Here is a 26,686-nt window from a genome sequence, read left to right as displayed (position 1 = left end):
TCTGCATAATACCATCAATAATATGAGGGCATGTCTACACTACCCCACTAGTTCGAACTAGCGGGGTAATGTAGGCATACCGCACTTGCAAATGAAGCCCGGGATTTGAATTTCCCGGGCTTCATTTGCATAAGCGGGGCTCCGCCATTTTTAAATCCCCGCTCGTTCGAACCCTGTGCCGCGCGGCTACACGCGGCACGAACTAGGTAGTTCGAACTAGGACTAGGTAGTTCGAACTAGGCTTCCTAGTTCGAACTACCTAGTTCGTGCCGCGTGTAGCCGCGCGGCACAGGGTTCGAACGAGCGGGGATTTAAAAATGGCGGCGCCCCGCTTATGCAAATGAAGCCCGGGAAATTCAAATCCCGGGCTTCATTTGCAAGTGCGGTATGCCTACATTACCCTCCTAGTTCGAACTAGGAGAGTAGTGTAGACATACCCTGAGATAGTAAAATAAATGGCTGCAGATTTGTTTTCCAAGTCACAAATTCGCAGTCACTTTCGAACAGTGCTTCGCAAGAGCCCCTCAGCGGGCTGGATCTGGCCCACCTAGCTCTTTCATCCAGCTCACGTGGCAGCTCCTAGCCCCTCCCCCTAACACACTGTTTGGGAGCCAGGAAAGTGCGAATCCTTTCAACTACTTCTATTTAAAGGGTTTGTGCCTTCTCCGTGGCTGCCAAGCAATGCATTAGCAGTCGTGGGAAAGGCGTGAGCCCTTTAAATAGAAGCAGTTGAAAGGGCTCCCAGCTTCAGCCCTGCCACTAGCTCGTTGCCTGGGAGCCGGGTTGGCGCAAGTCCTTTCAACTGCTTTTTAAATAGAAGCAGTTGTTACAAAGGGCAAATTTTTCTTTCTGTGTTTTCCTCTCTGATACCTTTAACTTCTATAGACTGAAACACTTGGTTTAGGACGTGCCATTGCTCAAAATGAAGGGTTGGGCTGGTTTTCTTGTACAGATTTTATTTGTTGCCTTGCTTGTTGTTCAATGGAAATTTATTCTAAGGGTTTTTGTCTCCCGATTCTCAGATGTATGGCTCGACCATTGACTGATAGAAATGAGGTTTATGGATGAAGACTGAGTTGATGTCAAGTTGGTTTGGAGCAGTCTGCTGCAGGAAGAGGGTAGTAGAAGCCAGTGTGTAGTTAAAAGGTCTCTGCATGGAAACTAATATTCATACTCTTTTTTGGGTGTGGGGAAAACAATATTTCAGATTTGATTATAATTCATCTAAATTTCAGAGGCTTGCATTGCCTCCTGTCCTATCCCTATTGAGCCATAAAAATATGTACAAGTATCTTGTAGACCTTGGGTCTAATTGATCCTGAATGTAACTCCGCTAACTCTATTGAAGTTGTACCAGAGATGCATTTGGTCCTGACATCTTCCCCACCAACAAGCATGTACATATGCTCAGCATTTGTCCCCCACTTTCTTCAAAATCCCCAGAGAACTTATTGCTGGTCGTTGCTTCAGAAGGCACAGACCTATGGATCTCCAACTTTTGTATTGGTGACCCCTTTCACACAGCAATTCTGTGTGTGACCCCCTTTGTAAATTAAAACAAATATTTACTGGGGTTTGGGGATGGAGGCTGCCAGCTCCTGACCTGTCATGGAGAAACCTTGCGACCCCTTGAGGGGTCACGACCTCCAGTTTGAAAACCCCTGAAATAGACTTTTTAATCAGTGCTTTGCTTGGTTCAGGTTGCTGGGCCTTTTTTCTCCTACCTTGCTTTGAAGTGCAAGACCCCACCCCTTCTGGGGCAATCCACAACTACTTCCAAAATTTGTGAAGTGGCCCCCTTCAAAAATTATTCCCCACCCCTGCTTTAGAACGATAGCAGAAGTTTAAGTTAAATCCCCTTTTACCACATTGGGTTATTGTTTCCCGTGTTTAAACTTCAATTAGTTGTTATGATTTCCTGTCCCTCTCTTTCCTCTTTTGGAATGCAAACAGTTAAATTACAGTCCTAATTATCAATCAAGGTATAATAGATATGATGGGACTTTTGAAAATTACAGTTCATCTTTCTTCTTCAGGATGATTTTCCTCACAAGCTCAGTAATGTAAGGTTTAATTTCTTCAACAGTAACAGTAGAGTCCCAAGCCTTTACTGCTTTCCCATTAGGAGCTACCAGGTATTTCCAGAAGTTCCAGGTTGGTTCTTCTCCTGTGGATTCTATGTAGGAAAGGAAAATACAGATAGAAAACTACATTAACCAATTACTGACATTTGAGTATGATATGTTGATCAGCATCTTAAGAAAAGAAAGCACATGAAATTGAGGGGGAAAACTATAAAGTTGAATAGTAGGAAGGATTTTCTGAGGAGATGTATTAAACTTTGGAATAGTCTACCATGGTTTCTAGTAGAAGTTCAATCACTTAAGACATATAGACAGGAGAAAGCAACAGAAAATATATTATTTGGAACAATCATGCACTGGCAGGAAGATAGGTTTAGGAACATCCATATTAGAGTAGACTACGGGTTCATCTAGTTCACTAAGCTATTTCTGATAGTTGCCATTACCAGATGCTTCAGAGGAATGCTTCCAGAAACTCTGCAGTAGAAAATAGTGGAATAACCTACCCCTAAACGCAGTTTCTTCCTAACCCTCAGTAGTTGGAGGTTATATTGTTCCCTGAGAGTGCATCTACACTGCACCCAGAGCTGGAAATAAGCATGCAATTTGAGCTACGCAAATTGTGTAGCTTATTTCAAAATTTGGCACTGTCCACACAGGGCTGAATTTTGAAATAGAGCGCTATTCTGAAACATCCCTTACTCCTCATGGAACAAAGTTTACAGGGATGATGGAATAGCAAGCCCATTATATTTCGAAATAATGGGCTTGCTCAAAGATGTGGAATAGTTATTTCGGGATACTTCCGGTATCCTGAAATAGCTCCACAGTGTAGATGTGAATGACCTAATAGGTTTTTCCATAGTTCTAACCTCTAAGGGTGTGTCTAGACTACATGCCTCCTTCGACGGAGGCATGTAGATTAGCCAGATCGGAAGAGGGAAATGAAGCCGCGATTAAAATAATCGCGGCTTCATTTAAATTTAAATGGCTGCCCCGATCTGCCGATCAGCTGTTTGTCGGCAGATCGGGAGAGTCTGGACGCGATGCCCCGACAAAGAAGCCTTTCTTCATCGACACAGGTAAGCCTCGTGAAACCAGGTTTACCTGTGTCGATGAAGAAAGGCTTCTTTGTCGGGGCATCGCGTCCAGACTCTCCCGATCTGCCGACAAACAGCTGATCGGCAGATCGGGGCAGCCATTTAAATTTAAATGAAGCCGCGATTATTTTAATCGCGGCTTCATTTCCCTCTTCCGATCTGGCTAATCTACATGCCTCCGTCGAAGGAGGCATGTAGTCTAGACACACCCTATGATTCTATTCTATGAAATGGAAAAGCTCCGGAATGCACTTTAGATTAAGGGCAGGAGTTTATGCCCATAATATGAGGTAATAAGATAGGAGGAGTGCAGATCCAGAGCTATGCATGCTTCATCTTGGGCAAGTTTACATTTCTTGCCAAGTCTGGGCCAAATCTCCAAAGCATCAGACAGATTGCCAAGGTGAGGTGACAGGGTATACCAGTCCCTTTGAGCCCCCCACTGGGGTGGTCTTTCCACCTAGCCCAGAAAAAGAGCAGTCAGGGTTAATCCTCCATGTCTGACTAGAAGGCTGCAGGGAAGCAGCTAATCAGAGCATAGCCAGCTCAAATAAAAGGAGTTGCAGGGGCTGTGCAGTGCTTTTCTGGACTGGGACTAGAGCAGTAAGGAAGGGTGCTCCTTGCTGGAGCGCATGAGAGAAACAGAAGGTGGTTTGTGGTAGAAATGGCATTTGGTAAGGCAGGAGAAGAGTAGAGAACTTCAGCCCTAGGTAAAGGTGAAGAGGAAGGGACCATATTGGAAATGGCCCAGAGAATAGCAGCAGCATCTATTAAAGGAAGCAGCATATAGCTGCTATTTGTAGTGTGCCTGAGTTGGGACCTGGAGTAGTGGACAGGCCTGGGTCTTGCTACTGGCAAAGTGGCCAAAACCCTGAGAAGCGGCTTAGTAGCTCAGTTGCCAGGGCTGGAATTTAAAAGGCTTAGGTATGGGGCTGAAAAGCCTGCAGAGGGCCAATTATAGTTGAACTTTGTTACTCCCTGCCCTCTGGAAGGAAGCTGGAGTTGAAAGAATGACTTTGCTGGAGAACTAATGCAATAAGAACTGATAAGGCAAAGAGTCTCCAGGGAGAAAGGGCACAGCTCTATACCAGTGCAGGCTTGATCTTGAAGCCACCTTGGAAGAGGATGAGGACTGGGCAAAGAGACTGGGCTAAAGATTTTAACAAGGATATGGGGCTAGTTTGGACCTCTGACCCTGGAAGGATTTTTGTCCATGCATACTGATTGTGTATGACCTGACTGGAGAGCTGGACCCCTTAAAACACACCCACCCAGCTGACTGGGACCCAGTGAGGTTCCCAGCTGACAGGGGACTGGGTGCAAAGAGAGAGCGTCTAGATTTGCACTCAACCAACAGGAGGCACTCATGAGAGGTGACTGTCCCGTCACAGTGTACTGACAGGCTTATTCTGGTAACTGTCCTTTCATTGTGCAGCAGTGAATATACCACCTATAACAGCCTTATGCTGTATGTAGACTACTGGGAAGGACAGGATATGCAATCTGCATGTGGTATACAAGTGGTAGCAATCCCACTTGGTGAACCAGAGGAGGAAGAGTGTGAAGTGACCTTGGAGCAAGTGTGAAAGCAACATAAATTTCTTATCAGTACAGGAGGGGCACACCAGCTATGAGGGGGCATGTGACCCTCCCATGTCACTTGCCCCTCCTCCCAGTCTGGCTCTTCCCTACCCATCCCTATCCCACATTACCTGGGGAGAGGAGGGACTAGATTGGTACAAAACCCAGAAGAACTGTTGGCACTTCTTCCGCTTTCCTAACTGCCTATGCCCGTGAAGAAAGGAAGAGAAGCCCCTGCCTTGCCTCCTGCCCTTCCATTGAGCTGCCTGTCCTCCAGGTCCATCTGTACAGCCGTAGTCCTGCCCAAGAACAGAGATGTGAGTTCTGCTCCTTTCCCCTCCCTACTCATTTCCCCTCCCCGCTCCTTTCCCCACTTCCAGGTACCCTCCACCCAGCCCTGTTCTCCTGTGGGGCTGCTGCTGTATAAATGGAACTGGAAGAGAGGCAGCTCTGTGGAGGGCCTGGGGGATGGGTGGGTGTCTTTTCAATACACCTTTCTGGCCACTTTGTTGCTGGTGCAGCATAATGGGATGAATTGGCTTATTTTCACCTCTGCCTAGGTGGCTTTTTGCCTTCATCTGCAGCATGTGGATGTGGGTCAGTTGCCAAGATTATCTGGGTAGATCTCAGTCATGCCCTTGTCATTGCAGGGGCCTCAGACACTGGTGTACCTTGGTCCTTCTTATTTTCTGCCTGTGGCAGAGAATAGTCTAGTCTCCAGTGGGTTGTAATACACTGGTCTAATTTTGGTTGTGGGTTTAGTTTGTAGGTGCTGGATGGTGTTGGTGGCCTGTGATATATAGGTCATACTGTATTGACATTATCTCTGGCCTTCCTCTTGATTGGTACTCCATTCTTTTCATATGCCTGTATATTTATACCTGCCTCTGGAATTTCTCTTACGTGCATCTGACAAAGTGGGTTTTGCCCACAAAAGCTTATGCTCCAATAAATCTGTTAATCTATACAGTGCCACAGGACTTCTAATTGTTTATATAGGTCATACTTGAAGCTCTGGTTGTCCCCTCTGGCCTTAAACTCTAGGGCTACATCTACACTGGGGGCTTCTTGCGCAAGAACAGCTGTTCTCGCACAAAAATTTGCCAGGTGTCTACACTGCACGCACGTTCTTGTGCAAGTAAATTTACAGTACAGCGTTGGAAAACAGGGCTTCTTCCAGAAGAGTTATTCCTCTCCCCATGAGGAAAACCCTCTTGCGCAAGAGCTCCTGCGCAAGAGGGCAGTGTAGACAGGCAACATGAATTTCTTGCGCAAGAAACCCCTATGGCTAAAATGGCCATCAGAGCTTTCTCGTGCAAGAGAGCATCCACACTGCCATAGATGCTCTTGCACAAAAGCACATCTCTTGTGCAAAAGTACATGCCAGTGTAGACACACTCTTGTGGAAGACTTTTTGCGCAAGAACTCTTCCACAAAACAGTTCTTGTGCAAGAAACTGCACATGCCTGAGGTGTCATGCCATAGATGTTTTGGTGGAAAGTTTGCTACGTGGAGAAACGAGAACTGGGAACAACTGTCCAGGGTCATGATGCTGTGATCAGGTAGAGAGGGAATTTACTACACTCTCAAGTACACAGAACTTGTATTTCTAGATCTTCTGAATCTGTATTTGGATAGGCGTTAGATATGATTATTTCACAAAGGCATTTTTTTAAATGACCCTAACAGACACATTTGCTATCACAAGCACTATAAATAACCCTTATAAAAGTCTTGTCAGATCAGATTAATTCACTGCCAGCAACTTACCTGCTTAGATCTAGCAGCTCTAGATATTACTCACCAATTAAATATTTGAAGGCAGCATTAGCACCAGCACCTGTAACTGCAGTTTTGCTGAACATAGGGAAGGAGACACCATAAGTCTTTCGGGCAAAACTCTCAATTTCTTTGTCACTGTCTGGCTCTTGCTGCCCAAATTGATTACATGGGAATGCCAGCACATTAAAATGATGTGGGCCAAGGTGTTTCTGTAACTGTTGTAGAGCTTTGTAGTGGCTGTCTGTAAATCCGCACTCACTTGCAACATTGACAACCAGAGACACCTAAGCAAAAGAGAGATTAGAACACACTGCATGACCTGGTTTGACATAAGCTTCCACAAAGGAGGTTGACTGCAGGTCATTCTGCGCAGAATAAAAACATCCATATTGAGAATCTTCAGGAAACTGCTATTGAGCATCTTGCTACTGTTTTCAAACTCTTCAGATTTAGGGAAACTTAGTTTTTAATATTCACTTTATTGAAGTTAGATGTACCATGCAGGTTGATAATACAGCCTACATTTCCTGGGTGTTTTCATTCTGTTTTCAGATAACCCAGCATCAACTCTGGCCTGTATCTTTGGCGTTTTTCTAAACATTAATTACAGTATAAACAATCCAGCAGCACATTTTTTAAAAATGACTCTTCAAATGAGGATGTTTTTGTTTTGTGCTTATTAAAGGTTCTTAAGATTGTGCATCTTAAATGTTTTAGATAAACAACATCCTCCCTCTCACAGTATTGACACCAAACCGATGCACTCCTCACTGTCAACACAGATCAATAGATCTTAATGTTAAAGGGGTCATCATGATAACATAGCTTGACTGACATAACATGGAACATAAACTTCACTTGGGCAATGTCTACACTGCAGCGTTATTTTGAAATAACTAAAGTTATTTCAAAATAACAAAGTGTGTGTCTACACAGCAAGCCCGTTACTTTGAAATAATTTTGAAATAATGGACTTCTTACTTTGACTTCTGTAACCCTCATTTCATTAGGAGTAAGGGAAGTCAAAGGAAGAGTGTTCTTCCTTCAACTTCCTGCTGTGTGGACACTGCTTAAAACAACCCTCTTTGGTTTTCTTTGCCGGCAATTAAAGCCCTTTGCCATAGTTTTTTCAGATGTTTTATTCCTTTATTAACAATATTTCTGCACTTATACAGTATTATATTAATTATGTATAATGCTACATGCTTTTTCACTTTAAATTCCAGTCTGTAAATGTTAACCAATTAAACTCACCAATTACAATATAAGAGAAGTTTCTTCCCAACTAGAAGATTTAACTCAAATATTTTGTAGAAAAGAAGATTGCAGGCCTTGGTTTATACCTGTGTGGCCTCACTCAACTAAATCTGCCCTCAGGCAAGAAAACCTTCAAAAACAGACTGCAAGGAAAAACTGCTGAGCTGGAATTCATAAGCAAATTTGACACCCTGAACCAAGATCTAAATAAACACCTGAAGTGGCTCTCTCATTACATGAATGGGAAATTACCTATTGTACTCTTGCATTCTCATCACTGTTAGATTTGAACCATATCTACTCTGATTTAATTAGTGCTAATGTCACACTCCTATCTTTCTTTCTTCTCTTCAGCATCTGACGAAGTGAGTAGTAGCTCATGAGAGCTTATGCTCTAATATCCTAATAAATTTGTTAGTCTTTAAAGTGCCACTGGACTTCTTGTTTTACTGAAATAGACTAAGGCTGTGTCTACACTACAAAGAAAAGTTGGAAAAAGATACTCAAATTGTGAACCGCAATTTACATATCTTTTGCTGCTTTTCTTTCAGAAGAGGCTTTTCTTAAATTTGGTGCATCTACATGGCACCAAATTTTGTAAAAAACTCCTCTTTCGACACATCCTTCTTCTTCATAAAACAAAGTTTACAGGGATGGCGAAAGAGCACGTTCGGTTTTCCAAAAATTTTTTTGGAAAAGAGGCGTTCCTTGGGCGTGGGATGGCTTTTCAGGGATATCTCTGATATGCCGAAAAAGAGCTGCAGTCTACATAGCCTAACACAGCTACCTCTCAGAAACCTGATATATACCCTGTATCTTTCAATCAAAGAGTTCAAAAAGTATCAAGTTTCTCATGATCTCTGAGAGATAGGGAAAGGTGATACTGACCTATCTAACAGAAAATGGGTGTCTTAGGCATAGACTTAGGACAGGACTACACTTAAAATGCTGTAGTGTTGAAGTAAAGACACTCCTACGCTGACTGGAGAGAGCTCTCTCATTGGTTTAATTTACTCACTTCCCTGTGAAGTAGCTATGAGTATGTCTACACTGCAGAGAAAGATTGAAGTTGCCGCTGTTCAAGACCGCTAATTCAAAGCGGGAACAGGCACTCCGGTTGATGCTGGTAACCCTGCTTCCACAAGGAGTAATGGAAGTTGAAGGAAGAATGTTCTTCCTTCAGCCTCCTGCAATGTAGATAGCACCAAAAGCCGAGTTAAGGTATTTTGACTTCAGCTACGCAATTAATGGAACTGAAGTTGCATATCTTAATTTGACTTTGTCCTGTAATGTAGATATATGCTACGGCAGTAGAAGAAGGCCCCCTGTTGACATAGTGCTGTCTAGAGGGGGTGTTTGTGTGCCTGTTACATTGGTATAACTACGCTGCTTTGGCTACAGATTTTTCACAACCCTGAGGGTACGTCTACACAGCAGAGCTAAAGTTGAATTAAGCTATGCGACTTCAGCTACATCAATTGATTAGCTCAGTGGTCCCCAAGGCGGTGCCCACGGGCGCCATGGCGCCCGCTGGGGCATTTATGTGCACCTGCCTAGTGACATGGGCCGGCCTGAGCCATTCTTGCGCCCCAGGCGCCCGGCACATGCGCAGCCCCAACCCCGCCCCCACCCGGCCCAGCAGCCCCAAAAAGTTGGGGACCACTGGATTAGCATAAGTAGAAATTGCTTATTTCAGCTTTTGGTGCTGTCTACGTAGCAGGAAGTAGAAGGAAGGAAGAGCACTCTTCCTTCGATTCCCCTTACTCCTCGTGAAATGAGTCGGAGTAAGAAGTCCTCCAGCTTGACATTATTTCGAAATAAAGGCTTGTAGTGTAGATACGCATTACGTTATTTCTGAAGAATGTCAGTTATTCTGAAATAACGCTGCTGTGTAGACGTATCCTGCGTGACATAATTATATCAATATAGATCTGCAACATAGAGTAGACCTTACTAATTGACCTGACAAAGCTCATAGACCAAATGAGTAGCAGAGCTAGAAACAGAACCCAAGAATCCTGACTCTGGGTTTTGTGCTCTTCTCAAGTAGAACACAATCATTTGACAAGGGATAACTTGTATTATTAATTATGTATATGTGCAAACATACAAAATGTTTATAGTTTATATACAAAACATGTAAACTATTTTATATCCATGGCATTTCCCAAAACAAAGAGATTGTATACCTAGTAAATCTTATAATCTAACTAAAAAGCAGAGTGCAAAAGGGCAGAATGGAAATGAGAATGCTAAGATTATGGAGTCACATGGGAGGGTAACATATCAGCAGTTACCATTCAGGGTATGTCTACACTTCAGGGCTTAACTCGAAATAAGCTAAGCAAATTGAGCTATGTCAATTGTGTATCTTATTTTGAAATAGGTTATTTCGAAATAGGGAGCGTCTACATAGCATTTATTTTGAATCAAGTACTCTTCCTCCAACTTCTCTTATTCCTTGTACAATGAGGGTTACAGGAGTCAGAGTAAGAAGTCCTCTAGCTTGATGGTACAGGCAGTCCCCGAGTTATGCGGATCCGACTTATGTCGGATCCGCAGTTACGAATGGGGCCCGTCTCCCTGGTCTCCAGCAGACCAGGGAGAGGAAGCAAAGCGGCGGGGCATGCGGGCAGCGGACAGCCCAGACGCGTCTGGGCTGCCCGCGTGCTCCGCGGCTTTGCTCTGCTTTGCTCCCCGTCCCCCTGGTCTGCAGACCAGGGGGACGGGGAGCAAAGCGGCGGAACATGCAGAGCAAACCATCTGGGCTGTCCGCTGCCCGCGTGTTCCGCCGCTTTGCTCCCCATCCCCCTGGTCTGCAGACCAGGGAGAGGGGGAGCAAAGCAGAGCAAAGCCGCGGAGCCCGAGGGCAGCAGGACAGCCCGGAGTGTCTGGGCTGTCCCGCTGCCCCCGTGCTCCGCGGCTTTGCTCCGGACGCCTGTGGTACAGCAGCTGGGGCGCTGCCGGTTGGTCCCGTAGCGCCGCTCTGGGCGCTACTGGACCAACCCGGCAGCACCCCAGCTGCTCTGCCCCAGGCGTCCTGATTCAGCCACTGCTGGTCAGTTTCAGCAGCGGCTGAATCAGGACGCCTGGGGCAGAGCAGCTTGGGTGCTGCTGGGTTGGTCCAGTAGCGCCGAGGAGTGGTGGTGCTACTGGACCAACCCAGCAGCACCCCAGCTGCTCTGCCCCAGGCGTTCCCAAGTCAGCCACTGCTGACACTGACCAGTGGCTGACTACAGGAAGCCCCTACCCCGGGCTTCCTGGAATCAGCCGCTGATCAGTTTCAGCAGCAGCTGACTTGGGGATGCCTGGGGTTCTTAAGTTGAATCTGTATGTAAGTCAGAACTGGCGTCCAGATTCAGCCGCTGTTGAAACTGATCAGTTTCAGCAGCGGCTGAATCTGGACGCCAGTTCTGACTTACATACAGATTCAACTTAAGAACAAACCTACAGTCCCTATCTTGTACGTAACCCGGGGACTGCCTGTGTTTCAAAATAACTGCCTGCTGTGTAGACACGGACTAAATTATTTTGGAATAGTGCTAGTTATTTTGAAATAGTGTTGTAGTGTAGACATACCCTCTCTTTGATTAGCTAGAATTGTAAAACCGAATGTTCAGTGATGTTCTTGAAATAGTTTACAGGCATATAGTAACCTACCATCATTATTAGTTATGATTTTCATTGCAATAGTGCATAGGAAGCCCAGTCCTATTATGGCAGGTGCCGTACAAACACAGAACAAAAGGCATAACACAGAAATCATGGTATTCCTACACCCTCAATTGTGTCAGCAATGACTACTATTCTCAGCCCTACTGCTTAGTTGTACATTGGTACAGCACTCTCTTGCACCCTAAAAATGGCATGGACAGGAGCTTTGGTTCTTCTCAGATTTTTATCACTGAAGATGGGTCCTAGCTATAAAGTTCTGATGCAGTCTTGACATTTCCTTCAGCTCAGAAGTGTTTGGATTCAGGCCTATCACTGTAGGGCTACATCTATACTGCACCTCCCTTGCACAAACGTTTATGCAAATGAAGCACAGATTAGCATATTGTGATGCTTCATTTGCATAATTAATTAGGGGCCTCTTTTGCTCAAGAGGGGGTTTTTGTGGGAAAAGGAGCCATCTACACAGCTCCATTTTGCACAAAAGCCTCTTGCACAAAAGCGGCCCCTAATTAATTATGCAAATGAAGTGCAGCAATATGCTAATCTGTGCTTCATTTGCATAAGCTTTTGCACAACAGAGGTGCAGTATAGACGTAGCCTCTAAGCTTTTAAGAGCAGAGACTCTCTTTTTTAGTTTGTGTCTGTACACCACCTAGCACTATGGTGCCTGGTCAATGACTGGGACTCATAGGCAATACAAATAATAGCTTCTAGATTACGGTTGTTTACAGTTGTTTTTCCCCAACAGTCCTCTTCTTATAATCTTTGTGCTCACTGTCATTAGGCCAAACAAGACATCCTTCAGAATCTATCCTAGTTATCCCTTCATTGTCCCTGAGAGATGGCAAGTAGCAGAGAAGCTTGTTACTTAGCAAGTATAGAATCATGGCCAATGCTAGTCTTGCTAAGCATCTTGCCTAGAGTCAAGGAAGACTAGGAACTCTCTTGTCCGAAAAGGAAACAAGTGGAGTTTAATGAGAGGAAACAGACAAGAAGAAATGAGACTTCTATATGCAGTGGGCACAGCCAGTGCACAACTGAAAGGATAATTGGCCCCACAGGATTTTAGTTGGAAAAGGGCTCTTTTTAGAGTCTACTAGAAGTGGTCAATTTTTGGAAGGTTTTCTGTAAAAGATGACATAATGTCCTACAATTCATCCCCTATTTTTGATCATTTCCCCTTAGTTCATGTTTCAATTATAAACCTTCCTTTTCAGGCTACAAAAAATGCTTTACAGCAAAATCTGGTAATTGAAGCTTTAGCTAGGGAGCAAATGTGCTGGTATTGCTTGTTGGGGTTGGGGTGGGTTTTGTTTTGTTCTCTGGGTGTTTTGTACAACTTATAAAAAAAAGACAAGTTTGTTTAGGTCTAGCGAGGGCTGGGAGTTGGAACTGGGTAGCTCAGGGTATAGCTAATGAAACACAGATCTAGTTAGCTGAGGGTTGTCAGTTCAATTCCAGCTCAAATCAATATCAACTATGTAGTCTATATTAAATGAATCAGCATTTGCAGGCCAGTTCCTAGTTTTATGGCTGCCAACACTAGCACCTCTGCAGAGGCTCCATGGAGAATGAAAGAAATACTATCTCACCTCCTGGGAGGAGTAGAGGGAACATACTTTGCTATTGCTTCCATGCTATAAGCTGAGGGGTTCAGGGCTGTCAATCTGGCGCTAAAAAGCCATTTAAAGCCTTCTCTCTTTCTGCTATAAAATATCATAGCCAATCCATAAAGCACAATGACACTTCGTCTAATTGAAGAGAAATGTAGAACTGCTGTGTGTTTAATGAATATAGTGCAACAAATTCTTGGCCACTAGAAATTCATGGGTGCCATTATACTGGACATTGTGAAAATTCAGAAATTCACAGCAGGGAATACCAAGTTCTCCTCTTCCAAAAGCAGAGGCCCCATTCATTTGCGTGAGAAAACATTTAATGGTTGTAAAGGTAACATCTATAGCAATAGTGTGTGCCCCCCAGGGAAGAAGAGGAATATTTCAGGAGGGCATGATAGTGCCTGGACCAGCCCCACAGGAGGTGAAGAAGTAGCACCACCTAACCCTAATCTGCTTTGGCTCCCAGTGTTGGCCTCTGATTCCTGGCTGTGGCTTTAGCCTCAGGCCCCGACCACAGCCCCTCTCTTAGCAGTGACCCCAGCCCTCACTGTGGCCCTGCTCCCAACCATTGTTCTGAGGGGGTGGCAGTGGTGTACCCAGAAGGGCAGACTTGGCTGATGGTGGTCTCTAACTTTGGATGGGCGGGCAAGAACAGGAGGACAGGGGAAGCAGGACAGAAGGGATGCGGGAGGTAAGCCCTGGCTGCACTGCCCAGCTGGAATCCTCGAGCAGATTGGGGTAAGCCTCAGCCCTGCTGCCTGGCCAGAGTGCTGGGGAAGAGCGGGGCAAACCCAGAGCCAGAGATTGCCCCCTGGCCATAGCACCTAGGTGGAAGGGAGCAAGCTCCAACTGCGCTCCTTGGCCGAAGCTCCCAGACAGAGTGGGGCAAGCTCTGCCCCCTTTCCCTGCCGTCCATTGGGTAGGCTGGAGGGGAATGGGCCTGGCTGGAAAGTAGATGGGCCATGGCCCACTCAGGTCCACCTGTGAATGTTCTTCTGGTGGGAAACAGAGGTAAGGGACATACAAGGCAGAGCCATCCCTAGGGTATTGCAAATCAGCGCAATTGTGCTTTTGGAGGCCCTGCTGGCTGGTAGAATTGGCTAGCATGGTGGTTGCAGAAGTCCAGCCTCAGCCCCCGTGAGCATCTCTGGTGCAAGGTAAAAAGTTTGGGGACCTCTGGTCTATAGCCCGCCATCGGGCACTTCTAATTCCACCCACCAAAGGCAATGATGCGCATACATAGTATAGTATGTATCATCATACAGTATTTAAAATTGGTCTCTACATCCTCCCTTGGTTTTCTCTCCAAAAAGCAAACCCAAAAAGAAAAATTGATTTAAAAACCATTCAGGATTATTTGTGACAAGGCACAATCTAGGGAATTGTTATTCATTGGCATACAATATTATGTTCTGGTGCCATCTAGCTAATTTTCCAAGTATCAACATGTAGCTATAGATTGAATTAACGTGATCTACTTGTTTTTTGATGGGTTAGCTGAGGATTGCCAGCTTTTTGATGCTAGTTCAAAAAAAGTATTAGTTACATTTGTAACTGAAATCCTTGGGGTAGAATTTTATGTCTCCACTGTTTGGTTTTACCCATTTTCTACCATATTGTGTGTTATGAAAGTCTTGGATAATAGCCTTGCATAAAGTTGTTTGATTTAAGGGCACTTTCACAGCATATTTGACAAAACACAAAGAAGGTGCCAATATTGTTGTATGAGATTTTTAAAAATAGCTACAACACTCAACCCAATGTTTAAGATTTTGAAGTGCTTTCAAAAATCTGAAGGACAAGATGCAGACCATGTTGTAAGAAGTCTTAAAAGAGCAACACTCTAATTAAGGATGTTAAGGATTAGTCGACTATCCGATAAGGAAATGCTGACTCCGGGTTCTACACGGGTGCTTCTGCTTTGAAATGCATTCCAAGGGGCCTTGTACATTTCAAAGGAGAAATGTGGAAGTGCATATCTACTCCTCGAGTAGTAAATTAACCTGTTTTTAACATCCTTAACTCTATCAGATAGAGGCAGCAAAGCGGAGGGGGGGAGGGCAGAGGGGAGGCAAGAGTGAGTACTTCCAAGCGGCAGTGAGTAAGGGCTCCATGCGGCGCTGTTGCTTTGAAATGCCGTGGTGGGGTTCCAAAGGAGCAGCACCACACAGTTGATCCCGGGCTTTGTGCGATGCTGCCACTTTGAAACGCCTTTGCAGCATTTCACAGCATCAGAGCCTGCAGCCCGAGTCATCTGGGGACTTCCTAGCTGACCCTGGGTTCTATGCGGCATTTCAAAGCAGCAGTGACCCATGGAGACCCGGGTCACGCTGAGTCCCCCGCTGACCCCAGGCTCCATGCAGGCGCTGCCACTTTGAAATGCACAAGAGCTCCCACTGGGGATTCTTGTACATTTCAAAGCTGGCACACCGTGCGGGAAGTCCTGCTCGCTCCGGGCTCCACACATAGAATCATAGAGCTGGAAGAGACCTCGGGAGGTCATCAAATCCAGCCCCTTACCCAAAGCAGGACCAATCCCAACTAAATCAACCCAGCCAGGGCTTTGTCAATCCGAGACTTAAAAACCTCTAGGGATGGAGATTCCACCATGTCCTTAGGTAACCCATTCCAGTGCTTCACCACCCTCCTAGTGAAATAATTTTTCCTAATATCCAACCTAGACCTCTCCCACTGCACCACCCTCCTAGTGAAATAATTTTTCCTAATATCCAACCTAGACCTCTCCCACTGGAATCTGAGACCATTGCTCCTCCTTCTGCCATCCGTCACTACTGAGAACATCCTTTCTCCATCTTCTTTGGAACCTCCCTTAAGGAAGTTGAAGGCCGCTATCAAATCCCCCTTCACTCTTCTCTTCCCAAATCTTTCAGTCTCTCCTCATAGGTCATGTGCTCCAGCCCCCTAATCATTTTGGTCACTCTCCGCTGGACCCTCTCCAATGTGTCCAAATCTTTTCTATAGTGGAGGGCTCAGAACGGAACACAATAGTCTAGATGTGGACTCATTAGAGCCGAATAAAGGGGAATAATCACTTCTCTGGATCTGCTGGCAATGCTCCTCCTAATGCACCCCAATATGCCATTAGCCTTCTTGGCTACAAGGGCACACTGCTGACTCATATCCAGCTTGTCATCCACTGTGATCCCCAGGCCCTTTTCTGCTGAACTGCTACTTAGCCATTCAGTCCCCAGCCTGTAACAATGCTTGGGATTCTTCCGTCCCAAGTGCAGGACTCTACACTTGTCCTTGTTGAACCTCATCAGATTTCTTTTGGCCCAGTTCTCTAATCTGTCCAGGTCACTCTGGACCCTATCCCTGCCCTCCAGCATATCTACCTCTTCCCCTAGCTTAGTGTCATCTGCAAACTTGCTGAGGGTGCAGTCTATCCCCTCATTCAGGTCATTAATAAAGATGTTGAACAAAACCGGTCCAAGAACAAATCCGTAGGGCACTCCACTAGAAACCAACTACCAACCTGAGATCGAGCCGTTGATCACTACCCGTTGGGCCTGACAGTCTAGCCAGCTTTCTATCCATCTTACAGTCCATTTATCCAATCCATTATTCCCTTAACTTGCTGGCAAGAATATTGTGGGAGACCACATCAAAAGCCTTGCTAAAGTCAAGGTATATAACATCCACTGACTTCCCAATATCCATAGAGCCAGTTACCTCATCATAGAAGCTAATCAGATTGGGCAGGCACTACTTGCCCTTCGTGAATCCATGTTGACTATTCCTGATCACTTTCCCCTCTTCCAAGTGTTTCAAAATGGATTCCTTGAGGATCCCCTCCATGATTTTTCCAGGGACTGAGGTAAGGCTGACCGGTCTGTAGTTCCCTGGATTATCCTTCTTCCTTTTTTTAAAGATGAGCACTACATTTGCCTTTTTCCAGTCATCTGGGATCTCTCCCAATCTCCATGAGTTTTCAAAGACAATGGCCAAAGGCTCCGCAATGACATTTGCCAACTCCCTCAGTACCCTCGGATGCATTAAATCCGGATCCATGGATTTGTATATGTTTAGCTTTTCTAAATAGTTCCTAAATTGTTCTTGCTCCACCCAGGGCTGTCCACCTCCTTCCCATACTGCGTTGCCTAGTGTATTTGTCTGGGAGCTGACCTTGTCCGTGAAGACAAAGGCAAAGAAAGCATTGAGTACAGTATTTCAGCTTTTCCCACATCATCTGTCACTAGGGGTGTGTCTAGACTACATGCCTCCTTCGACGGAGGCATGTAGATTAGCCAGATCGGAAGAGGGAAATGAAGCCGCGATTAAAATAATCGCGGCTTCATTTAAATTTAAATGGCTGCCCCGATCTGCCGATCAGCTGTTTGTCGGCAGATCGGGGGAGTCTGGACGCGATGCCCCGACAAAGAAGCCTTTCTTCATCGACACAGGTAAACCTGGTTTCACGAGGCTTACCTGTGTCGATGAAGAAAGGCTTCTTTGTCGGGGCATCGCGTCCAGACTCCCCCGATCTGCCGACAAACAGCTGATCGGCAGATCGGGGCAGCCATTTAAATTTAAATGAAGCCGCGATTATTTTAATCGCGGCTTCATTTCCCTCTTCCGATCTCGCTAATCTACATGCCTCCGTCGAAGGAGGCATGTAGTCTAGACACACCCTAGGTTACCTCTCTCATCCAGTAAGGGCCCCACATCCTCTCTGATCACCCTCTTATTGCTAACATTCCTGTAGAAACCTTTCTTGTTATCCTTCACATCCCTTGCTAGGTGCAATTCCAATTGCGCTTTCGCCTTCCTGATAACTCCCCTGCATTCTCGAGCAATATATTTATATTCTTCCCTAGTCATCTGTCCAAGTTTCCACTTCTTGTCAGCTTCCTTTTTGTGTTTTAGGTCACCAAGGATTTCCCCGGTAAGCAAATCTGGTCGCCTACTATATTTGTTTTTCTTGCTGCGCATCGGGATGGTTTCTTCCTGTGCCTTTAATAGGGCTTCTTTAAAATATTGCCAGCTCTCCTGGACTCCTTTCCCCTTCATGTAAGCATCCCAGGGAATCCTGCCCATCCGTTCTCTGAGGGAGTTAAAGACTGCTTTTCTGAAGTCCAGGGTGAGTATTTTGCTACTCTCCTTTCTTCCTTTGGTCGGGATCCTGAAATCTACCATTTCATGATCACTGTTTCCCAGATTGTCACCCACCTCTACTTCCCCTACTAATTCCTCCCTGTTTGTGAGCAGCAGGTCAAGCTGCACATGGCCCCTGGTCAGTTCCTTCAGCATTTGTACCAAGAAGTTATCCCCAACATTCTCCAAAAACTTCCTGGATTGTCTGTGTACTGCTGTGTTGGTCTCCCAACAGATGTCAGGGTGATTAAAGTCGCCCATGAGAACCAGGGTCTGCAATCTGGAAGCTTCTTTCAGTTGTCCAAAGAAAGCCTCATCTACCTCATCGACCTGATCCGGTGGTCTAAAGCAGACACCAACCACAACATTAACTCCGTTGCTTCCATCTCTAAACTTAACCCATAGACTCTCAACAGTCTTTTCTCTCTCCAAACACTGGAGCTCCAAGCAATTATACTGCTCTCTTACATACAATGCAACTCCTCCTCCTTTTCTCCCCCGCCTGTTCTTCCTGAAGAGTTTATACCCTTCCATGACAGTGCTCCAGTCATGTGAGTCATCTCACCAAGTCTCCATTATTCCAATCAAATCATAGTTCTTCGACTGGGCCAGGGCTTCCAAATCTTCCTGTTTGTTTCCCAGGCTTCTCGCATTTGTGTACAAATACTTTAGATAACCAGTTGATCGCCTTACGTTCTCCATCCTAATCAGGGGTCCTCCTTTGTTGTTCGTTCCTCCTTGTGATTCTTCCCGATGTCCGGCTTCCTCACTTAACTCAGGGCTTAGGTCTCCATCCCCCAACGAACCTAGTTTAAATCCCTCCTCGCTAGGTTTGCAAGCCTGCCTGTGAAGATGCTCTTTCCTCTCTCGGTTAGGTGGATCCCATCTTTTCCTAACAATCCTTGTGCCCAGAACAGAGTCCCAGGGTTGAAGAAACCAAAGCCCTCTCTCCAACACCACCTGCGCAAGTACGCATTTACTTCCTCAATTCGATGATCCCTACCCGGACCTTTTTCTTCAACCGGAAGGATGGACGAGAACACCACTTGCGCTTCATATTCCTTGATCCTTCTTCCCAGCGCTACATAATATGCAGTGATCAACTCAAGGTCATTCTTGGCTGTATCGTTAGTTCCTACATGGAGAAGCAGGAAGGGGTAGCGATCTGAAGGTTTAATCACTTTCGGAAGACTCATATCCTGAATGTGAGCTCCCGGTAAGCAGTACGCTTCTCGAGATTGCAGGTCTGGTCAGCAGATGGATAACTCAGTCCCTCTTAGGAGGGAGTCCCCGACCACCAATACCTGTCTTCTTCTTTTGGGGTTGGTAGCCATGGAACCCCCATCCCTAGGACTACGCATCCCATGCCTTTTGGTAGATGGCGTTCCCTTCTGATTTCTTCCGAGAGGTCCCTGCCAAATCATTCTCCACCGCAGTGCCTGTGGAGAGAGCCTGATAGCGGTTACTTACCTCTACAGGAATGGGGGATACCTAAGTTGGCCGCCTTCTCCTTCTAGAGGTTACAGGCTGCCAGTTTTCTTCCTTGTCCTGTACTGCCTGGGATGGCTCTTCAGCCTGCTGTGCCTGCAGGATTAAATACTGCCTTCTATTAAGGAAGTCTTCATCCTCTCTGATAGAACGTAGGGTCAATACTTGGGCCTCAAGTCCTCTAATTTTTTCTTCCAAAATGGTGACTAGCTTGCACTTAGTGCAGATGAAATCCCTTCTTTCTTCCGGGAGGAAGACAAACATGGCACATACTGTGCAGGTAATAACAGCAGACCTATCACCATCCATACCTGCCTTCTGAGAGATTTCTCAGTTGTTCTTAAATGCCTCTTTGAAGGGCAGGAGTGTAGTGAAAAGGTTTTAAAGAATGGTGATTCTTTAAAGAATGGTATTATATTGTATCTCACCCCCTTCCCAACTCCCTCTCCAAACTCCCTGTTAACAGCCCCTTTTCGCAAGCTCCCTGGTCACTGAATCACTCCTTTATAAAGCCCTAGACTGCCTGATAGAGTCTCCCCCTGATTAAGGCTCAATCAATGAGCAGAGGCGTCTAGATTTCAAACTCTGATTAGAAGTTCACACGGGTGCTTCTGCTTTGAAATGCATTCAAAGGGCTCTTGTACATTTCAAAGGAGGAATGCAGACGTGCCTATTGTCTACTCGACTAGTAAATTAACTGGTATTTAACATCCTTAATGCAAGGCAGAAACTACAAAATCCAAACCTCCAAGAAAAGAAAATCAGCTTTCTGTTGGTGGCATCTGACTCAGGAGATGCAAAATAAATGTGTGTTGATCTGTACTGCTTTGGGGAGAACACATCATCAGCATGAAAGCATGTCCTCTGGAATGGTGAGTAAAATATGAAGGGGGAATACAAATGTTTGGTACATCTGGCACATACATTCTTTGCAGTGCCGACTACAACAGCACCATGCAAATGCCTAGTCTCTTTTTCAGGTGACTGTAAGATCAGAAGTGGGGAGCATTATTTCCCCTCAACGTAAATAATCTTGTATGTTTTAGTGATTGGCTGAACAAGAAGTAGGACTGAGTGGCTTTAAAGTTTTACACAAGAAAAAGACTGCACAACAGTGCTTGTCAGAGGTAAACTGAAAAATACTGCTACTTTTGGTTTTTTGTAATGATATATAAAGTGAGCACTATCCATTTGCATTCTGTGTTGCAATTCAAATAAATATACTTGAAAATGTAGAAAACACCACAAAATATTTAAATGGTATTATATTGATCAACAGTGCGATTAACACTGCAATGTCACCACAACTCGATCTCATGATTAATCAGGATTAATTTTTTAATTGTTTGAGTCTTAAAATTGAATAGCAGTCCATCATTGAAAGTTTAATTATGCTTGAATAACTTATTCTTACCAATCATTATTAACAATAGCTTACATTAATTACAACAAAGACCACATTGTTATGATAATCCTTTGCACTTACATACAATTTCTTTCAAAGAAGGTTATAAAAGTGCTTTGTGATCATGATTTGAGCCTCATAACAAACTGGTAATATAGGTTAATGTCAATATACTTATTTGATTGGTAATCCCCACTACTGCAATCAAAATACAATAGTTGATAAACAACTTATTCCAGGTGGCAACAGGGAAATAAAGATTTATAGAATGGTGTATGTATGTGAAGAAATGTGAAAGATGACCTGGAAAGCAAAAACACTTTATTTTGCTTGTTTATGATATATTTTTAAAGAAGAATATTTGTCAATACAAATATGATTTTTTTAAATTAACATTGATTTAACTTCAATGACTACTTAATATTTTGGAGAAAGAAGCTTTTGCTAAATATTCAGCACAACAATCACTGCAAAATGTCTGAGTGCTCACAATGGACATTTTGAGACCTTCCAGAACAGGTGTGAGCAACCGTGATCCGAGGGCTACATGTGGTCCACTGGGGTTCTATGTGTGGCCCACAAGACATTTTGTTTACTGTTGCTCATGCACAGGGCTGTCAGATTCTGCTGGGTTTTTTTTGTCTCCGTAGTTTTTTCCTATCGGTGTTACAAAAATGACATATTTAAATCAAGGGCATGTGAAATAAGGTCCATGCTGAGGTCTCATACAACATTGTGAGATCCATGTGCTCCCTCTGCATCCAATCAAAGCACTACTACGGTTCATTCGGCATACCCTGTGAATTCTAGTGTTGTTAGCAAAATGGCCTTATCCCAGGAGATTGTCTTGATTACAACAATCTTGTGGCCTGCTGAGATGAAGGAGGGAGTGGCCCACTTACTAGCCTGGGTTGCCCTCACGGTTACAGAATATCTTCCATAAAGCTAGGATTATGAGATTTCTGAGGTAACAGAACAAGGAGAACAAACTTTTTTAAAAAATAGAAACCCTTTTATGCCTTATTTATACATCATTAAGTAGTGTAAAAAAAAAACCACAAAACTATTTAACAAATTAGTAACAGTTGGTTTTATCCTGCATTCCAGAAAATTAAATGAATTGATCTGTTTGCAGCAGTGTGTTAACATTTTCTTTATATTTTCTTTATTCACTTATTTTTGTCTCAGTGGGGCATGACAATTGAGGTTATTTAAGACACTAACTGTTTAATAAATGTGTGAGTTTAATGTAGACTTCCTTCTCTCTCACCCTATCCTGGAACTTTGAATTGAGTCAAGTGCACCATCTCAAGTACCAAAATTATTTTGTAAAGCTGCAACATCCATTGGCCTTCGGTGGGCCTTTCAATATTAGAATTTCCTTCTTCTTTTCGTAAGAAAATCCAAGTATGCTAATCTTAAACCTATATTGCAAAAATATTAAATATTGTTGTAAGTCATATTTACATAGTATAGCCATTGATGGACCTAACCTCCATGAATGTATCTAGTTCTTTCTTGGACCCTGCTGAAATCCTGGTCTTCACAACCTCCTCTGGCAAGGAGTCCCACAGGCTGACTGTGTGCTGTGTGACGAAAAACTTTGTTTGTTTGTTTTAAACCTCCTATTAAAAAAATAGGGGAAAAAAATGTCAATTAGAGTATCCATGCTAAATGAGGCTGATAGAGTGATCTGTAAGTACCCAGCTACATTCCACACCCTAATGACATAAAAAATTAAGTACCAGGTACTTACAGACCACTCTATTAGCCTCATTTAGCACAGTCATTCTAATGGACAATTTTTTTCCTTCTCTTTCCTTCCCCATCCCTTCTCTTTCTTTGCTATTTATTTGTATCCTGGACCCCTCACTCCATTCATCTGAAGAAGTGGATTGTGCCCACGAAAGATCATGATACTGTCTACATTTTTTTGTTACTTTCTAAGGTGCCGCAGGACCATTCATTGTTTTCTGAGCTTTCTGTGTTTACCTTTAGAGGAGCTCTTCCTAAGCTCACATAATCAGAGTCTGTTTTTGGAGTAGAGGGTTCTGAGTTTTATCCCTACAGACAACTACAAGGTCCATGCATCCACAACTTATGGTGTAACAGACATGAACCATGGAATCATTGACTACCTCTGCTAGAGGGTGGATGTAGATGTGACACTCAGGCTACGTCCACACTGCTGGCGTCTTGCACACAAAGCTTTTTGCAAAAACGTATTGCGCAAGAGAGCGTCCAGACTGCATGGACGCTTTCTCGAAAGAAAGCTCTGATTGCTATGCACAGACTAGCCACCAGAGTACTTGTGCTTTTTTTGATTGGCTCTTTTTGCGCAAAAACCCCGTTGCCCGTCCACACACCTTTTTGCGCAAGAACTCTTGCGCAAAAAGGAGTTATTCCTCGTAGAAAGAGAAATACCTACACCGCAAGAAACCCTGTTCTTCTGATTTACTTTAAATGTACTTGCGCAAAAACACGCTTGAGGTGTGGACGCTCTGCGGGTTTTTGTGCAAAAACCCTGTAGTGTAGACGTAGCCTCAGCAAAATGATGGGAGATAAATAGAGCCCTATCAAATTCACAGCCATGAAAAATGCATCACAAACTGCAAAAGCTGGTTTTGTGCATGCTTTTACCCTCTACTACACATATTTCATAGGAAAGACCAGCTTTTCTCAAATTAAGGGTCCTGACCCAAGAGGGAATTGCAGGCGCATTGCAAGATTATTTTACAGGCGTCACAGTATTGCCACCCTTATTTCTGTGCTGCCTTCAGAGGTGGGCAGCTGGAGCATCAGCTGTTGGCCAGCCACCCAGTTCTCAAAGGCAGCACCCTGTCAGCAGCAGCACAAAAGTAAGTGTGGCAATATCATACTGTAACAGTCTGTGCCACCTTTATTTCTATGTTGCTGCCTTCAGAGATGGACAGCTAGAGAGTGGCAACTGTTCAAGATTCAGCTCTACAGGAAGCAGCACGGAAATAAGGGTGCCAGTAGCATCCCACTTCTATGCTGTTCCTGGTGGTGGCTTTGCCTTCAGAGCAGAGCTCCCAGCCAGCAGCCACAGCTCTCCAGTTGCCCAGCTCTGAAGGCAGTGATTCCATCAGCAACAGTGCAAAAGTAAGGATAGCAATATGACAGCCCTCCCTACAATAACCTCGTGACCTCCCTTGTTCCCATTTGGGTCAGGATTTTACAGCTACAATATAATGTAGTTGTAATAGTTGAAATATTGAAATGTAACATTTTTTAAACTCCTATGATTGTGAGATTGACCAAAATGGGCAGTGAATTTGATAGGGTCCTAGCCATGAGGGAGATTTTATTGTTCTAACCTCATTTAAATATTTACATATGGAGTCAAGTTTCAGGTGGATTGTGAAATGTGGGACCCTCACATGTGAGTCTCTGCTTTTCTACTCAGAAAGGGGGAACACTGTCCTGGCATCCTCTCCCTCCCACAAGGAGTCCATGGAGGGCTCCCATGGTGTGAGAACCACAGCAAGGAACTGAATGGTCCTGGGTTGGGTGAAGGCTGGTCAATCTGGGTAAGTATATTTCCTCCTTATATTAGGCCTAGCTGAGACTAGGAAGAAAAAATTATGCATCCCCAGTACCTCTCTGTGATGAGAAGTCCTCCATTATGGACTATCATGGGGTTGGTCACTCTGGGTACGCCTACACTGCAGGGCTTTTATCCCGGGAAAACTCTGCCACATCCAGGGAACGTGTTTGCTCTTCCACTTTTTTTTTTTTTTTTTTTTTTTTTTTTTGCAGAAGACGATCAAATGCGCTCTTTCAGGGAGCCTTGTATACCTCGTTGTACGAGGAATAAGGGCTCCTCCGAAAGAGGAGGCTTCTCCGCCATTTGGCCCCGTCTAGATTTATTAGAGTATAAGCTTTCGTGAGCTACAATTCACTTCCGCAGGTGCTGAAGAGAAAAAAAAATAGATGAAGAAAAAAAAGAGAAATATATAGGATATAGACACGGAAGCGTGACAACAGTTTTTCCATACAGATTATCTTAAGAGGCCCTTCCAGCCATAAAAAATGTATTTAAAAAGTACTATGAAAATAGGACTGTACATTTCCACTAGATGGCACACTACTGGATTATTTTTAAAAGTTTACTTAACTCTGAATTTCCTGATCTTTTGTTTATTTTTTTTTAATAATTACAGTGTTCTTTAATTTTTTTTCACCCTTAAGTTACTAATATTTACTCTCAACCTTTACTCCAGTTTAACATTTTTTGTCTGTAAATGTCCTTGTTTTCTTACTTTATTATTTTCATACATGAACACTAAACAAGAAACCGAAGAAAACACTATTGTGACATTTAATGTGTTAAACACATGGAACATCAATCTTGGGTCCTCCCTGCCAATTTTAACTTTTAGGGCCAAATTTGCAGGTACAGTCCAGCTGCCTTGTGCTGGACTGGAAAATACTGATAAGCCAAGTTTAGAATTGTTTTTTCTCTACCATTGTAGCATGAAGAACCAGTCCTGATTTGCTTTGCAGTTTCTAAATGCAAATGCTGACTATGTTGGATGCAAAGTTATGTGATAATTTTTGAATACTCATAATTGTGAAATTTCGTTATCACTATATCCTTATCACATTTCAAGAACTTTAGCAAATGAGTACATCTTTTGGGAAGAATGTTTCATTTAGGACTCCCTGAATAATATGTAAGTAAAATTTAAATTACCGGTAATATAAAAACAGATCTGCCACTATTAATTTCTATGCTTTAAAGAAGATTATGATATTAATCTACAATGACTTATTTTCTCAGATTTGTTTATTGGTAATCATGGTGCATTCCTTGACATATTGATTACATACCATTCCTTTTTCTCCATTTTACCTCAAACAGGATTCAGCAAAAGATAAGTCTTTCAAAAGAGTAAATATCTTGCAATACAGACCTTTGCTTTAGAATACCACATGCTTCCTATCCTGGACAAATGCTTTCATGGTTAATAGACATTAGAATCCAATATATACCTTTTAGTGAACGAACGGCAAGCAGCCCCCTGTGCCACGTATACACAGAGCAGCCTGCCCAAGAAACAGATTCACACACACACACAAGGGTTAGACTGCAAACGTTTTATTAAAAGAATGGAGAAACCCATAACGATATCAAAGTAAACATGCAAGCACTATTCCGCAGGACTTAAACAAAATGCACAAATGAGAGTCTAACCATGCATGCATGCAAGTTAATGAATAAGCTGCTTGCCCACTCCCGTATGTAAGCATTCAAATATGGGCTGGTTAGTTACACTCAGCAATGAGAGCAGCTGCTAATCTTTCGGCAAACTTACCGAGCCTCTGTATTTCTCCAGAGAGACTAGCTTGCCCCTGATGTTTACCACTTTAAATGTATAAAAATCAGTCTCTTTCTGCTGGGAGGTGGCGAATGCTAAGAAAAGCAGCGTTGCTAAGGCAAGGAACATGGCTAGAGGGATGAGAAAAACTTTGGAGGAGGAAGCCTTGTGCTCCACACTGCCCTCAGGATCTAGCATGCTGCAAGACAGCCTGGTGCTGCACACACCCCTTTCACAA

The 26,686-nt window shown here is 44.0% G+C and overlaps 1 protein-coding gene across 1 annotated transcript; it reads right to left on the bottom strand.

Annotated features, from left to right (window-relative positions):
- Nucleotides 1-339: 339 nt before the first annotated feature.
- GPX7 (glutathione peroxidase 7) lies at nucleotides 340-26,686 on the bottom strand. Its single transcript, XM_006126395.5, has 3 exons — nucleotides 26,446-26,686; nucleotides 6,570-6,831; nucleotides 340-2,176 (listed from the first exon to the last, which is right to left on the bottom strand). The coding sequence occupies exons 1-3, from the start codon at nucleotides 26,644-26,646 to the stop codon at nucleotides 2,013-2,015; spliced, it is 627 nt and encodes a 208-aa protein (XP_006126457.1). The 5' UTR covers nucleotides 26,647-26,686; the 3' UTR covers nucleotides 340-2,012.

Source organism: Pelodiscus sinensis, chromosome 9, assembly GCF_052426305.1.
Source record: "Pelodiscus sinensis isolate ZL-2025 chromosome 9, ASM5242630v1, whole genome shotgun sequence".
In the NCBI taxonomy this organism is placed as follows: domain Eukaryota; kingdom Metazoa; phylum Chordata; order Testudines; family Trionychidae; genus Pelodiscus; species Pelodiscus sinensis.
Note: the sequence above shows the minus strand (reverse complement) of the source record. Positions and strands in the feature narration are given on the sequence as shown.

Coding starts and splice junctions, on each gene's coding strand:
- GPX7 (XM_006126395.5), bottom strand. CDS start 26,646: ATGCTAGATCCTGAGGGCAGTGTGGAGCACAAGGCTTCCTCCTCCAAA. Junction 6,832..26,445: donor TGGAGAAATACAGAGGCTCG/GTAAGTTTGCCG, acceptor TCTTTTGCTTAG/GTGTCTCTGGTTGTCAATGT. Junction 2,177..6,569: donor TGCCTTCAAATATTTAATTG/GTGAGTAATATC, acceptor TTTCCTACATAG/AATCCACAGGAGAAGAACCA.